Source organism: Hippocampus guttulatus, chromosome 2 (genome assembly GCF_054856545.1).
Source record: "Hippocampus guttulatus isolate MCC_2025c chromosome 2, RoL_Hgut_1.0, whole genome shotgun sequence".
Lineage (NCBI taxonomy): Eukaryota > Metazoa > Chordata > Actinopteri > Syngnathiformes > Syngnathidae > Hippocampus > Hippocampus guttulatus.
Window position 1 is genome coordinate 16,557,680 of NC_141262.1, and position 16,515 is coordinate 16,574,194.

At 41.4% G+C, this 16,515-nt stretch overlaps 1 protein-coding gene across 1 annotated transcript in view; it reads left to right on the forward strand.

Annotated features, from left to right (window-relative positions):
- Window positions 1–16,515, forward strand: part of tenm1 (teneurin transmembrane protein 1) — a 184,870-nt gene that overhangs the window by 107,055 nt on the left and 61,300 nt on the right. The window contains exons 9-18 of the mRNA XM_086099239.1: window positions 1,022–1,123; window positions 3,353–3,547; window positions 6,120–6,320; window positions 9,169–9,354; window positions 9,438–9,467; window positions 9,660–9,806; window positions 11,438–11,672; window positions 12,433–12,552; window positions 12,690–12,951; window positions 13,272–13,557. Coding sequence (XP_085955365.1) covers window positions 1,022–1,123; window positions 3,353–3,547; window positions 6,120–6,320; window positions 9,169–9,354; window positions 9,438–9,467; window positions 9,660–9,806; window positions 11,438–11,672; window positions 12,433–12,552; window positions 12,690–12,951; window positions 13,272–13,557 — 1,764 coding nt within the window. The remainder of the gene's footprint in view (window positions 1–1,021; window positions 1,124–3,352; window positions 3,548–6,119; window positions 6,321–9,168; window positions 9,355–9,437; window positions 9,468–9,659; window positions 9,807–11,437; window positions 11,673–12,432; window positions 12,553–12,689; window positions 12,952–13,271; window positions 13,558–16,515) is intronic.

Here is a 16,515-nt window from a genome sequence, read left to right on the forward strand (position 1 = left end):
TACATCACCATTACCAGCTACTATATGCTATCCCTAACAAGTTTGGATATTGTCAGAGAAAGAAATGGAGAAAAAAGAAGCGATGTTCACACATGTAAATTGCTTTCAAGTGTTTGGGTGCTAATTTGTGTTAATTGAGTAAAAAGTGGGTTTCAGACAAACAAATCAAGCAATATGTCTTGCATTGTTTGCACTCTGGGATTAAAAAAAAAAAAAAACGAAATCAATCTTACCAATAACTAATGGTAGAGGTAATAGTAAAAACATGATCCATCAATCCTTCCATCCAATCATCCATCCATTTTGTACCCCGCGTATCATGTCACAGAGAGCTGGAGTCTGTCCCAGCTGACTCTGGTTGAAAGCTGCCAGGCACATATCGAGAGAATATCATTCACACTCACTTTCACACCATTACTAAATGGTTACTGAACCCATACTGACTGCATGGAAGGTAGGCAAGTAACCCAATTCATGTTCAGTGATCTAAAGACACTGTCGACATCATAAAGTTTAATGTCATAGCAGCAAAGTCAAACTAAAGGCAGGAATTAAATGTGATGATGCAATGACGCGCCGTTATTTACTGACCCCTGCATGCATTTGTTCCAGCAGTAACATCACGCAGTAATCCGTTTTCCACTAACTGGGTCATTCACAACGGCAGATTTTGTGTTCAATCTTGTTCCAAATTGTGTTCTTGTAAACAGTTTGATGATGAAGCGCTGATGTATGTAAATGCGCGTGCAGTGTGTTTGCAACCTGTAATGCAGCATAATGTGCTTAGTGCAACACGGAGTAAGTGAGTGCCTGGCCAGTCTCCAGAGAGTGATAGCAGCTGGATCAGGCTAATCTAATATAGCTTCTGTGTCTGGGGAGCCGTCCATTGCTTATCACATATTTCATTCAATAACAGAACGCTGTGCCAGTTGATGGAGTAACGTGGATTATTTTCTTGTTTTTTTGTTAATATCTTGAATAAATGAATACATTAATGATGTCTGTGTATGCTGTTTCATAGAAACACTGAATGGCTGTTCCAAAGGATGTAATGGAAATGGCGAGTGTGTTGCTGGACGCTGCCACTGCTTTGCTGGTTTCATGGGTCCTAACTGTGCCAAAGGTAATGAAAAAAATAAAATAAAATGTTGTGTAAAGTGAGACTGGCATGCAGATTATGGGTTTAAACCCACAATGGATTTGCCAATGTTAGATTCAAACGAATGGCTAAATGCATAGCCATTTGTAATTCTGCTATTTATAAAAAATATATATATATATTAATAATAATAATTATTAAAAAATAAATAAAATAAAAAAGGTAACAACTCTCTTACAGCCAAACAAATTCATGGCCTCTGAATTTCAGGGATAGGAAGTTTACAATGAAACATTAAAAACAATCTTGTGTGCGTGATACAGATTGGGTCCAAATGAAATTGTCTCGAAGTCCCGTGTCACACCTTTCCCAAAATTTTTATGGGAAGCGCTGAATATGTTTTGTTTTTTTGTGGATAATCAAGCATACAAATACACATACAGTGCTGTATGGAAATAAACATAATGAAAATGTTCACACCGGCCTTATGCTTTGCACTTCGTGCAATAATAAATAAAAACAACTAGTAAAACTTCTCATCTGTTCCATGTTTTTGTTCCAAGTGCATCTATTTGCATGTTACATGGTCAACTTTTTCTTAAAAAGGCTCAACGAGGTTCAGAAAACAATTGCTCAAGAGACAGAATATTCCATCTGCAGAGGTCATTTAAAACAGACATTTTAAAGCGGATATGACTTTAAAAATCTGTCCGTCCATCCGCAGTTCTTTGGGGACCCTTCCACCACATTTTTCACATGATGACTTACATGCCAGCCACCTCTGACTTGCATGAACTTCAAAACATCTACACAAAATTGGCAAAGTGAAATGAAGTGGGGGGAACAAGCCACCAAGGTCTGTGCAATATTTTAATAATAATGACATTGTGTCTCTGGCACAACTGAATGGCCTCTTACTCTGCCCGTGTACCACTTCTACATCTAGATAAGAGGGAATTACTTTTATGGTTATTATTTTATCTGAGTTTAGGATTATTAAAATTTGTTTACAGGGTGCTCATTAGGCAACATCTACAAGCTTGCTTAATGAGCATTCACAGCTAGGAGTTGTCAGTTTGGTTGTGTCCTACGGTGGCATGTAAAAAAATATTCTAATAACCTAAAAACAAACCACATCCTAATATGTAGTTAAATCAACCCAGCAACCGAGTATCGTAACTGTATTAAATAAGTATATCACCATAGTAATCATTTTTATTCAGACTTTTACTAGTGTGTCTCTATTTCCTTTTCTCACTCCCTGGTGTGAAATGTAATCTTCTCCTCTGGCCTTCCCTGCATTTATTTCCAATATTCTTCTGCCCCGCCCTGTTTTTTTTTTCTCCTCGGTTGTAATACTTGTATCTGCCTCATTGTGTTGAAACAGGTGTTTCGATGTATTCTCCAACGATTTATTTACTGGCATCGTTATCCATACGTTCCGCTCATCTTTGCTCATTTGGTTGCATGGTGATATTCGTTGTTTGAAAAGTTATGGCAAGAATTGTAAAAAGTGAAGTGAGCATTTATTGCCGCAGAATGTTTTGGGTTATATTTACAGAGAATCAAACGAGACAACAACGGCCCACATTTTTTTCAGTTCAGATTAGCCTAAAAAAATATTACTAGTTGGAAATCTTATCAAATCCATTTGAAGTGTATACCTGTCATGCCTTTTCTCTAGCAGCATTGAGATGATAATGTGTGTGTTTATGTGTGTGTGTGTGTGTGCGTGTGAGGGGTTGTGGGTATCTGTCAGCCTTGGTGGCTGCCTGTAGCACAGCTCTCCATCTTTGCATGAAGAGAGCTCCTCATTCTATAAAACCCTAATGCCCTCATTCCTAATCTTTCATTTTCACAATTGTTTTCACGGCCTGTTCAGAGCAAGTGAGGTGACGTTGAGGGGATTTTCTCCAATTCTTGGGTTGCCGTGGTAGCCGGGCTCAGGTGGTGCTTGAGTAAATTGAAACAGCGTGAGTGATAAGCCGGGGTGCGTGTGTGTGTTCTTTTGTGTGATTTGCGTATGTGTGTGTGTGTGTAGGTGTGTGTGTGTGTGTGTGTGCGCGTGCCTGCATGCGTGAAGAAGAGTGTAGGACTGTTTGAGGATTTGCTGAATCCATGCAGCGGCTGAGATAAGAGTACGTCGCCCATCTCACACTGGGTTACTGTGGTCTCCCAGCTAATATACTGCAGTGCCATGTGTGTTATTTTTTTTTTTCACGTTGCTGTATATCTGTGTTTGTCCCGTTACAGATTCGTGCCCTGTGTTGTGCAGCGGTAACGGTGTGTATGAGAAGGGAAGGTGCGTGTGCCTGACCGGTTGGAAGGGAGCAGAGTGCAATGTGGAGGAAGGTCAGTGTATCGACCCAACCTGCTCCAACCACGGCTCCTGCATGCACGGCATCTGCATATGCAGCCCAGCCTACAAGGGAGTAAACTGTGAATTGGGTAAGGCAGTAACACCTAAACAGTTACACTTTTCAGCCTCATGACCTTTATAACCTTGGCCCCTTTCAGGGTTGATTCTTCCAGAATATGTTGCAAAAATAATGTCACTGGTACTTTTTGGTAATGCAAACAAGAATGAGAGACCCGAGGTACTTTGACACAATACTTGTCCCTTTTAATTGATAATAAATGTCTTGAAGTGTTTAGTGCTTTTAAAAGTTGCCACATCTATCAAATGGTCGGTAAAAACAAACTACAGTGATGAAATGGTCAAGGACCGATGTCAACACCATGATTACGTTATCGCAACTTGTAATCATTTACTTTGTATTGCCAAAATCATTACATGATTTAGTCATTCACATTGTTTACAGAAATAAAAAATAAACTATGGTACCATTGTTGAAATCGTTGGGAAGTTTACTTACAGTGACTGATGACCCAGAAAATTAACTGAATTGAAAAATCAATTGGTTTCTACCTGAGTGAAGATCAAATCTATTACCAATGGTTGGAAGTGTGTTCTTGCAAGAAAAATAAAATGGCTGGAAGTAGTTTTGTTTATTATGAGAATGTGTGGCGGGGGGGTGGATTGAGTTTGCTCCAATTACCAAAAACAATTAACTTTCCTCAGCCAAAGGTTCCACATTCCGCCAACAAACACCTGCACACTTTACATATAGGTGCGTTATGTTTGATTATCGCAATTGTGTAAATGAGTTGGATTGACATTCTACCTTGTGGTAAGTGGCGGTAAATGGTCCATGAAGTTACTCGCGTGTCGATCAGTTTGCTATTAACTGGAGGATATAAACATGAATTCCGTTTGTGTATGATTGCAATTATCCTCACCACATGGGGGCGGGGGTGCATGAGAATTGAGGTTAGGTTGTATATGTGATTTGGTTTTCTGTAAACTACTGTCATCAACCCAATTTGCTGCCCCAGCTGGCAGCCATTTACAGCCAGTCCTACATCAAACAGTACTTGTGATGACTTGCTGCTTGTGATGGCAGAAATTAAAAAGAGTAATAAGTGCACATTTTTTTTACCCATCGCACAAAAATATGCAAGACATTTTTTGCCGATTCCAAATCGAGCACAACTGCATTTCTTCGGTATGTCACCGTCACTGACACTGTTGTCTTCATTTGGCAGAGGGCACATGTACAATTCTCTTGTGAATAGGCCGGGAGGCGAGCTTCATGAATAGATGTCGACTTTCAGTCTGGTGGAGAAACCTTCTTTAAAGACCATTTCTATATTTAAAAATTAATGTAGAATGAAAGGATGCAAAATTAATTTCCAGATAAATTATAAAGTACTGCCACCAACACCAGCATAAAACGGGTTAACACGCATTAACCATGACAGTAATGCACTTGTAAAAATGCTAGTGCTAATGCTAATGCTAGTGCCATTAGTTCAATATGCTTGTGTGTGTACATATTCGGGGCTGCACTTGCACCTCAAATTCACAATCACTGTTTGTTTTACATACAAATATATATATTTTACACATGTTTGTGTGTGTATTATTTTCTTTTTAATATTCCAAACACGTTTGTAGGCCAAATGAGTAACACTATCATGACATGTTTTCTTGTCGTCGTCCAGTTTAGTTTGGTGAGTGAGGGTTCCAGCACATGGGGTGTCGGCAGAAGCGTTAGTAGCGTGACATCATAAACAAGGGCAAATACAAATGATGCAATGTTTCATTCACCCTAACATTATGTGACATAAACAATATCAATGTGTTGCACCTTTGTGCTGATCCATAGTGCCTGCTAAACGCCACGCTTTGCTGACATTCGCCTGTGCAATTGTTTCTTTGCATTTAAAGTGCAAGAGAAACTGTGGCAGCATGTTTGTCTCTCCTCCGCTCAGTATAGAAACAGTATATTAACAAGGATATAAATCATTCCATATTTGAAGTTCAGATCATGATTCATAGCTGTGACATGCCATTGCGTAAGCACAGTGGGCTAAGAATATGACTCAATATTGAAAATATTACAGTATAATCTGAGTTGTTCTTTTTACAATCGTGCTTCTCAGTCATGCAGTCATTTGGCATCTCTCTGGTGTAGAACCAATTATAAAAACAACAGAGCCGCATTATTCATCGCTCTATACTATACTTAATTGTAACCTCTCAGCACAATGTTCCAAAACAGCCCCGTACTGTAACTCGTTGCCCGCAGAGCCTGAATCACGCGTTTGACCTTGAGCAACAGAGCCGAGCTGAGCTGTGCTTAGGTGTTGTGCTGAGCTTTGGCTCGGCGCTCAGAGCTGTAATTACACACACTAACACAGACCACCCGCACATGCAGATTTCAACCAGGCCATTTCACCCCTGATCAAAGCCCGGGTTTTAAGTGTCCTATGAAATGTAATGTTGTGGAACAGATACAGGGATTGTAGCTAGGGCGGTTAACTCCTGGATGGGATGCAAAGAACACTGCTTTCATACTCAGTGAACTGATGATTATAATTAGACAGCCACTATCGGTCCCTTTTAACGACTCCCATTCCCCCGAAGCTCGAATGTTTGTCCTCTCTTTGTCTGCAGTGGACTGCGTGGACCCTCAGTGTGGTGGGCATGGCGTGTGCGTCCGCGGGGAGTGTGTCTGCTCTCCAGGCTGGGCAGGAGTGAGCTGTGATGACCCGTTGCCAGCCTGTCAGGAGCAGTGTTCAGGACATGGCACCTACCTCCCTGAGACAGACACCTGCGCCTGCCAGCCCAACTGGACAGGACCGGACTGCTACATTGGTAAAACAGTAATTGGATTTTCAATCATGTCAGAAACACGCGATTGTATGTCACACATTTATCAGTGGTCAAGTGTCATGAGTGGTCTTGCCAGGTACAATTTCCAACGGATGTGCGATTTCTAACCATGAGAGGAGCGGATAGCAGCCACGATACTGTGTGTTGTGTGTGCGCACATACAGTTGACCAGAGGTGGACGCTCTGTCGGACTGACGGAAGGTCTGTCAGCCCGTCACTGTTTGCGTCAGTATTTCAGGCAGACCCACGTGGGCCCAGTCCATCCCCTGTCTGCGACAGCCAATCGGTGTTGAGAACATAATTTCCACATCACACGCAGGCGCGGCACAAACCGACACTCAAATGAAGAAAAAAAATCAAAACAGAAACGACCGCCACATTGGTGGTGTGGTGGACAACTAGTTTGCACGGCCGCCTCACAGTGCAAAGGTCCAGCGTTTAAATCCGGGTTCCAGCCTTCCTGTGTGGAGTTGGCAAGTTCTCCCCGTGCCTGCATCATTTTCCTCCCATGTTCCAAAAACATGCATGGTAGGTTGATTGAGCACTCTTAAAATGCGATTGACTGGCAACCAGTTAACAGTAGGTAACGCCTACTGCTCTAAAACAGCTGGGATAGGCTCCAGCACGGCCCTTGTGAGGATAAGCGGCTTGGATAATGGATGGATGGACATCAAACAAACACACAGGCACTGTTTGGTGATTGGTGAAATAAATCTAATATGTGACACATGTCATTGAGATCTGTGGCACTGGAAGGGATACAACACTTTTATTTTTTCTGCATTTGGCTGCGTGTCAGGTGTGCGGCACCTGCGTATGAGGTATTACTGATAAGTTGATTGCCATTTGGTTCTCGCCGACGACTCGGACGGACTGGGCTGGCCTAAAATACTGACGGAAACTTACTGATGGAATCACCGGACTGACGATGCCCACCTCTTCAGTTGGCAAAAATAGTCTACACACTGCTGCTAAAATGCCTAATTTTTGTTATATGAAGAGACCTACATGTAGATAAATCATTTTAAAACATTGTTCACCACTACTGTAAAAAATAAAATAAAAAATGGAAATTGTGACATTGCAGTTGCACAAATATGCACACCCTCATCCAATAGTGGATGTGGCTGTCCTGACTGTTCACTGTGTTATTTAGTGCCCTGAAATTTCTTTTGTACCTTTCTTCTGAAAGATACTAGTGGATCATGAGATTTATCTGATACAGTGAAAGCTCCCTGCAGACTGTGGCTTGTTCATTAAAATGTTACAACAAAAATGTCTGGACAAGCCTGTAAGAATAGCTCAAGATTATTTGGGTTAATCAGCGGTACAGTCCCTTCAACGCTGACATCTTGCTGACTCTCATTTAACATGAGTCTGTATGTGATTGGCCAATTCTGGACAACACATTTACAGTTATAGAATGCAACCATGTTATTCCAGTACTTTATTTTTACTTTTATCTTTCGAAATTTAAAATATTCGGCACCGCTTTAGATTGTGCAGTTGTATCTAATATGCTGTCTGGTCAATTTTCATGCCCATGTGCAACATTGCCTCTCATGACTGAGGCAATGCAACCACCACCATCTTTGTGGTGGGTTGCACATCGTGAGTGCTATCACACAAACAAATGTCCTCCAGCTACTTGAAGTGATGGAAGAACATGGACTTCATAGAAAAAATAGATGCTATATTTCAATCAAGGCCGCCTCAAGAATTTACATTGGAGCAATGCAGAATTTGGCATTTAATCTGGACTAATAAATATTTTTATGATTTTGTTTTAATTTTTTTTTGACAACGCTGTTTGAGATTTCCTTCAAAGTGAGATGTCTTCAATGCTATGTGGAGGAAGAACAATCATCTGGGAAAAAAAAGACAAGTAAAATAGTCGCAGTGTATTCAAAAATGTCGAAATTATAAAGTGCGGTACACACCTCATGTACTTGTTACAGTGTCATTTGACAGATGGCAAAATGTCTGTTTTAAGGCTTTCCACCACATAAAGTTAATACTGTTCTTGGTAAAGATGATTTATGGGCAATTGGCATGAGCACTTGCCCTCAAGAATGTGGATGCCTTATTACTATGATATACCGCAGTCTGAGATAATGACAGGCCATGGGTCTGAATATCTATTTGTGGTGCAAGCAAGAATTCCCTCTCTACGATGCCCTTATGAAAAAGAACTTGACGATTCAATCCTGTTCTTGCCCAAGCATAGCTAAATGTATCTCTAAAGGAGAGCTGAACACTCTCCACCTTTAATCCATTTCTCCCACCCTCTCCATGGGAGCTATATTTAAATTGAAATAACTTTTCAGTGCAGCTAGGTAAGTAGTCTTTGTGAGCCTCTAGCACTTTGCCGCGCTACTCACAGATGCCATTTATTCCGCTGTCGAGAGTGGAAAACTAAAATAGAAAATAGGGACCCAAGAAGAGGTAAGGAATACAATGATTTTTGGAAAATGGAATTACAGAAAATCAAACAGGAGAGAAAAAAAAGATTTTCACATGTCAAGCAAAGAACTAAATTTTAGGCCCCTGCAGGTTTCCAGATGCAGTGTAAATACAAATCATTTTATGATATGGTTCAACTGATAACACTGTTCTCCTGCACTTCGGTATGAGAAAAAAATAAAAATTGCTTCTTCCTTTAATTGATGCTTCCATCTTGATTTTGAATTGTAGTTTTTACTTCATAGTCCCTGTAACTTTGACTGTATCTTTTAATTTTTAATTTGCTCCATCTGCTCAGCCTGTTCTTTTCCCCTCTCACACTGACATGCTTGTCTCGCCCACATACCCCCACCCACCTCGCTGGCAGAACTGTGCCCAGTCCCGTGTGGCAGTCATGGAGTTTGCTCCGAGGGCCAGTGCCAGTGTGAGGAGGGTTGGCTCGGCGCGGCATGCGACCAGAGAGCGTGCCATCCTCGCTGCGAAGAACATGGCCAGTGCCACGATGGGACTTGCATCTGCCAACCCGGCTGGGAGGGAGAGCACTGTAACATTGGTGAGCGCATGTGGGATACTTTAATTATTCGTTGTGATATTTGGATTGGAAAATGGTGTCATCGTCACTTTTTGCCTCTGCAGTTGCTCATGATTTGGACATCGTTGTCAAAGGTATTAATTTTTTCATTCATTTTTGTTCATGAGTATTCCTACAAAGCAGTTTTGAACAAATTCGAATGACTATGCATGTGTGTGTGTGTGTGTGTGCGTGTGTGCGTGTGTGTGTGTGTGTGTGTGTGTGCGCGCGCGTTTGTGTACACGTCTGTTGGGGTGGATGATTTTGTGTACGTGTGTCATCTTCAGACGGCTGCCCAGGGTTGTGCAGCGGGCACGGGCGCTGTACCCTGGAGCAGAGTGGCTGGCGCTGCGTGTGCCAGGCTGGATGGAGTGGGCCTGGTTGCAGCGTTGTCATGGAAACTGACTGCAGTGACGGAACGGACAACGATGGAGGTGACATTCTATCACCATCTATCTTTTTCTATCTCTATTCTGTCTTTGTTACCGCTTTTCATTTCTGTCTTCCACGCACTCCTTTCCATCATTTCTCTTGCTTCAAAAGCCAAAATGAATCCGTTTCATTGTCCTTGCTTCTGTTGATCCCTGCGTCGTCCCAGTCCTGCTGTGAAGCCTGTGGAGTCCATTACTTAAGTGCGTGTGTGTTTGTGTGTGGGTGTGCATTTACATTTTTGTCTTCTCACAACTAAATATTTGGTATGCATAACACCTGCTGGGATAAAATAAATAAATAAATTGACAAAAACACACACACACACACACACACACAAAGGCTCTCCACACCATGCAAGGAGAGCCATAGATGAACAAACAAACTGGCTCTAAAATAATACTTTAAAAAAAACTACATTGAGGGGCAAACAGTTACAAGGCACTGCATTCCAAGAAAGCCATCAAAAATGACAGAACGAATGCAACATACTGTGTGTGAGTATCATGTGTCACAGAGCTCATTCAGGCTTCCAGTCTTTCACTCGTGCCACTTCACTAACCAGTTTTTCAAATGCCATAATTGCTGCCAATGCTTACAACGTACAAGGAAGGCTCTCATATGTCTTCTTTTTCTCTCTGATGATCAGTAGAGACAAAAAGATGCTATTAAAAGTAATCAGTGAATAAAGATGAAGTGTTCAATTACTCTGCCATGATTGGGCATCGTCACAACAGGGTTCTTCCACCAAGAGGAAAAAAAACAAAAAACAACATTGCATCCAGAGTGCAACTTACTCCGATAGCCAAACATTTGCATTGCACATGTTTGACATATTGTCATCTCTACTTTGCTCCTTTGTGTATTTCAATTGCCAGCTACACTACGCCTAGTAATTTACAAACAGTGTCCTTTTAATGGCAACAATGAAGCAAATTCAATTAATTGTGTTCTTTCAAGCTGGAGTGGTGAATGGTATGGAAATGAATTATTGTACTCAGCCACCTTTGTAGGAGTAGGTTATAATAGAATATTGTTGGCCTTTAGCTCTCTGCTCTGCTGTCAGATGCATTTAAATGTCAGCACTGCTTCCTGGCTTTTCAGAAACAAGCCTGAAATAGGAAGCACAAATGCCAGCCGGGCTCCTGTTACCTGCTGCTTTGGCTCCTATCAGCAGGCTATTGTTTACACTGGACTTTTATGGCTCACATTCAAATAGCGGTGCAGACAAAGTCCTAATTTATAGCAATATGAAGGGGGCTCGATGAAGGAAAGAATCTAATTTGATTCATTTTTGTGATAATGATGATACATATGCGGTTTATTGTCTCAGATTGCATCTCCTTTGTTGGTCTCGGCATTGCCGGGAGGTGCAGTAATCATTTTTTGGCATTGTTTCATAGTATCATCTTTCCATTTTGTCCGTGTTAAAATAGCACAGGTTAAGGTCCCTCTTGAATATCGAATGCAAATGCGTTCACGTAACATTAACCAGCTTATGCTTCCACTGACAAGAAAACAAAAGTCGTCATATAATAAATACAAATGTCTAATATTACACATCGTAAATGTGCAGTACCTCATCATCATCAATGGTTTTTAAGTGATTTCTTGACATTGTTTCTGTCTATATCAGATGGTCTGATTGACTGTGTGGATCCGGACTGTTGCGAGCAGCTTAGCTGTGGCTCTGACCCCCTATGCCGCGGCTCGGCTGACCCCATGGCCTTGTTGCAACGGAGCCCATTGCCCCCAACTGCACCGGCCTCACCCATTAACACGCACACTTACAGTTTCTACCGCCGCATCCACTTTCTCCTTGGCAAAGCAGCCACACACGCTCTCCCTGGAGACGTGCCCTTTGATACCAGGTATGCGCTTGTTTACTCTCTGTGAGTCTGGGTCACCGTGTGCATGCAAAACCATTCCCTTATTTCTTTTCTATGACTGTGTCCTTGGATTGTCCATTGTTAAAATACAAGAGAAGAAGAGAATTCATTGAATACCTCAGTGTAGCTGTATTAAATTGTTCAGGAGTTGTCGGTTTAATGCGTGCTTGGGATGAGGTCTTGCCAGAATACAGAGCAGTATCGCCATAAGGTGACCGATTTCAACCCCCCCCAACAAAAAATCATCATGAGTCAGTTAGCAAGCCTAGGCCAAATGTATATTTTTATATATACAGATATTCTACTCTGATAGATTATTCAAAATATAGATTATTCGTTATTATTATTAGATTATTATCTGTCAGAGTGTTAAAATTGATGATATCCAATGATATGCATGAAATGATAAAATGATCAACCATTAGTGTAGTTTTTACTCTGAAACTCTGTTTCAGCCTTAATTTTTTCCCAGTTTTTTTTGTTTGTTTTAATCACATTGAGTTTCGAAATGTTTAACTGCATTTTATTTCCAGACCTTGTATCCTGACGACTGCCACATTTTCGTTAAATAGTGGAATCTTCCTGACAATAACGCAGTCTGTTTTGCCTCACGCACAAGGTCATTTGGCGAGAGCATCACGACATGCGTTCCTTCCCAAACAACATTGCAAAGCTATCATCTTGTCCACTTTTGTGTCCTTTTATGATTTTCTCCAACTGCTTTCTGCCTTGGTTATGCCAGTCGTGTTGCTGTGATTCGAGGCAGCGTTGCATTGCAAGATGGCTCTTCATTGGTTGGCGTCAACATCACCTTCCCTCAGCATCCCGAATATGGGTACACCATCAGTCGACAGGATGGAAGGTGCAAAAATGCGGTGCACACACACACACACACACACACACACACACACACACACACACACACACACACACACACACACACATGCTTCCATTCCCTCCACTAATCTTGTTTTTTAATTCACTTTTCCGATACCGTAGTTATGACCTGGTGACTTTGGGAGCAATGTCAGTGACTCTGATGTTCCAACGCCCGCCTTTCCTGTCACAAACCCGTACTGTCTGGACCCCAAACAACAACTTCTTGGTTTTGGATCAGGTCATCATGTCCAGGGAAGAGGTGCAGCCTCAAAAATGTGATATTCGGACTGTTTTGAGTCCTTATCCTCTGGTCTTGCCATACCCACTGCCGAGATACACAGGGACATGTGCAGAGAAGGGTTCTGTTGTACCAGAGCTTCAGGTAGGCCTACCTAATAATATTTGGTTTGCCACTTGTGTCTTAAATGCAGCAATAATGTTAATCAAATTGGTCAGTTTGTGATGAAGCAATGGCAATAAATGAACTCATAATACTTTCCAATACAATTTCAGATGAAATAATCAATCAAAACCTTGATTTAACCAGAAAATAAAAACACATTTAGACCAAGGCCGCTTTATACACAAATCATATTCTTGATGGTTACTGCTAATGTGGGAGCTGTTTCGTGAGCATATTACACATTGATAAAACAACATTTTCATCCTCAAAGTTCATTTTTGTCCGTTGTTCTCCTGCAGGCAGTGCAGGAAGAAGTTGCAATTCCAGGATCCTTCATGAAGCTGAACTATTTGAGTACCCGAGCCGCAGGTTACCTCTCCTTGTTGCGTATCCTCCTCACACCTTCATCCGTGTCCTCGCCCATCTCGCCCCTGGGCAGTTTGTCAAAGGTGCATGTGAGAGCTTCCGTCCAGGGAAGGTTGTACCAACGCTGGTACCCTGCTGGGCCTGGTCTGGTCCACAGGGTGGTCTGGAACAAAACAGACGTTTATGGCCAGAAGGTGTGGGGCCTCACTCATGCAACTGGTAGGTTGAGAAATGCAACTTAAATTCTTGTATTTATTAATGTATAGTGTTGTTCCCGGGTTTTCAGTGGGTATATATAGTGGGTGTATGCCGCAGCACATCCAGTGACCGCTGGTTTTCGGTGGGAAAGAAGACACTTGAGATTTACACCATCATTACTTTTTTTTTTTTCACAATTAGACATCATCAGTGTTTGAGGTGCACCATTAACATCAGAAATTTGAACCGTGAATGGTACTTATCAAGCATGAACAGCTAAAAAATATACACTGTGCATATAATAACCAGGCGTACTTTTAAGATAATTTATTTTTGTAAAATGACAAATTACTCTAATTTTGCACAGGTCATTGTAGCGTGTTCGTTGGTCGTTTAAAGTAATTAATTTGCTGCAAACTGTGTGTGAGATCAAGACAATTAATCATTGTACCTCATCCTCAAAACGGGAAGATGATAAATTAATGAACAGTGTCTGATAATGTGTATACAATAAGAGAAAATAATATGACTGATTATCTTGAATTGTTAATGTATTTACAAGGCTCAGAAATCGCTTTTTTAGGATCATTTTTGCTCATCAATGCTTACAAATTTGAGAAGCTTTTTTTTTTTCCCAGACCAATCGCAGGGATCTGAAGCAATGGTTTCATTAAACAACAAAAATATAAATATGTAATGCTAGAAGTGAGGCCAGTAACCCCCAAGCTGGGCGGATGGCTCCATCAGATACCAGGAAGAACATCTGACATAATGCAATACTGGGAGCAGCTCAGATCCTGCGAAGAACCCTCAAGCACCTCGGCCTTCTCGAGCTTGAAGGAGATACCGCCCCAGTGGGCTAGGAAACCATTTCATCCTGGGAGTAACAAACTAATACATATATCAATGGTCCTTAACCAATGGTTCTTAACCTTTTTAGAGGTATCGAACCCGACCAGTTTATGTGCACATTCACCGAACACTTTATGAGTGAAAAATAAATACATTTACAGTATATTTTTTTACAAAATCAAGATATAAAAAATATGCATTTATTAAAACCGGAAAAAAGTCAATACAATTTCAGGAGATAAGTATACTTTTTTTTTTTTGTATATCGTACTATCACGACAGTCACACGTTGACTACTAAGTGAACTAAGTTTCCCACGGCACTGATTGGATAAGCAATGTCATGTGATCATCTGCAGCCAGTGATGGCCAAGCGGGCGTGTCATAACTAATTGACATGTTGAGTCGCGTGCGTCTCATCCTGCATCGCAGAGGCTCCGTCAAACCCCTGAAACCGATTCACCGAACCCCTAGGGTTCGATCGAACCCAGTTTAAGAAACTCTGGCATAGGTGTATATATCCATACACACACAAAACGTTGAAGTAAAACATCTCGACCCTGACTCTGAAGTTTGGTGAAACTATCTTCAATTTTCTGATCAATAAGAACTGGGCATTCAACCTTAGAATTCCTACTCTCCTTTCAACACCAACTCATAGACCTCTCTACTATTTTTAAACAACGTAACTCAACTCTGAAATTACTCTGCCTTATAGAAACTGGCTGCAGGCCTTGCGCAAATCAAAAACTCAAGATGCATTTTGGGACATATACTGTAATTTAGTCGGTGGGCACTGTAACTTTAAAGGGCATGGAAGTCCTTAATGTTTTCTAGCTTGAACAGGCCACATAAAAGAACATGGAGGGCCCTTGACATATGTTCCATAAAGACTATTTTTTAATATACGTTCACTTTTCTTTATGGCATTAAAAACTTGCAGATATACGAGTCTCATATTGTACTACTTTGAAACTTTCCGCAGACAAATAAAAGGTTTTTCTGTTGCGTTCATTCCTTCCCCACTCACATATTTCTCATCTGTCACCTTTTGTTCGATCAAATTTTCACGCGTTCTATTTACCTGCCTCTCTGAACAGAGATCTCACCCATCTTTGCCCTTCGTGCTTCCTTTCCTCCTGCATTGTTTTTCTTTCTCGGCATGTTCTTCTCCTCCTGACTTGTTATTTTCTCCATTCTTTGTCATTTCTTCCGTGCTGCCTTGCTTGTCTCACGCGGTCCTCTTGTTTATTTTTTTGTACACTTGTTCCACCCTAAACATCCCCGCTCTCAACTTTCTGGTGCTTTGGCTGGCACAGCGACTCACACAAACACTGATTGTATGTCCACGTACACACACACAGCCAACGAGTCTGCAAGAAAGGGAGATCATGCTCTGTTTGCTAGGGTGAACACATGCCTGAGGCTTTGACAGAGGGGAATGAAAGCTTTCACCTGTGTGCTATAGGGCATGTGAAGATTGTTTGTAAGGTAGTGTACGTGTGTGTGTGTGTCCCACCTGTAATACATCTGTAGTGATATTAGGTTGTGGATACTGTACACACTTCCCCTTTGATACTTTGCTTGGAAGGCTTTACTCTTGTTTCTCACCATCGCGGGAATGCTTCTGCAATAAGGATTGCGGAGACAACAGCAGCTTCAATTATCTGCTTGCTGCTTATCAGTGGCTTTTTAACAGCTGCCATCTAAATGTGGTGGGTTTGCCTGACAGAAAAATTCCTTCATATGCCTGAGTGACAAATAATATGCATTACAATATGGCTAATTTAACAAGGTATTGAATATTCATTCTCCCTCCCTCTGCGTGCTCATCACTGAGTGCATCATCAAAGATATGGTCAACATTTTATTTTTGATTGGGATCAATTTACACGTGCGCCCGAATGACCGATATGAATGGTAAAATGCTCCCTAAAACATTGCCTGCACGGTTTATAATGATAACGGCTTCTTCTTCAATGCGACAAATAGACCCGATGAGTTCTATGACTTGTGCGATTCGAATGCAGACCGAAGAAAAGGGACCTTGACTGTTAGCAAAGCAACTGTAGTCTAGTTCCTTTGGTGGGGGATTTCAATGTAATGTACAATTGCCCAGCTCTTTTGC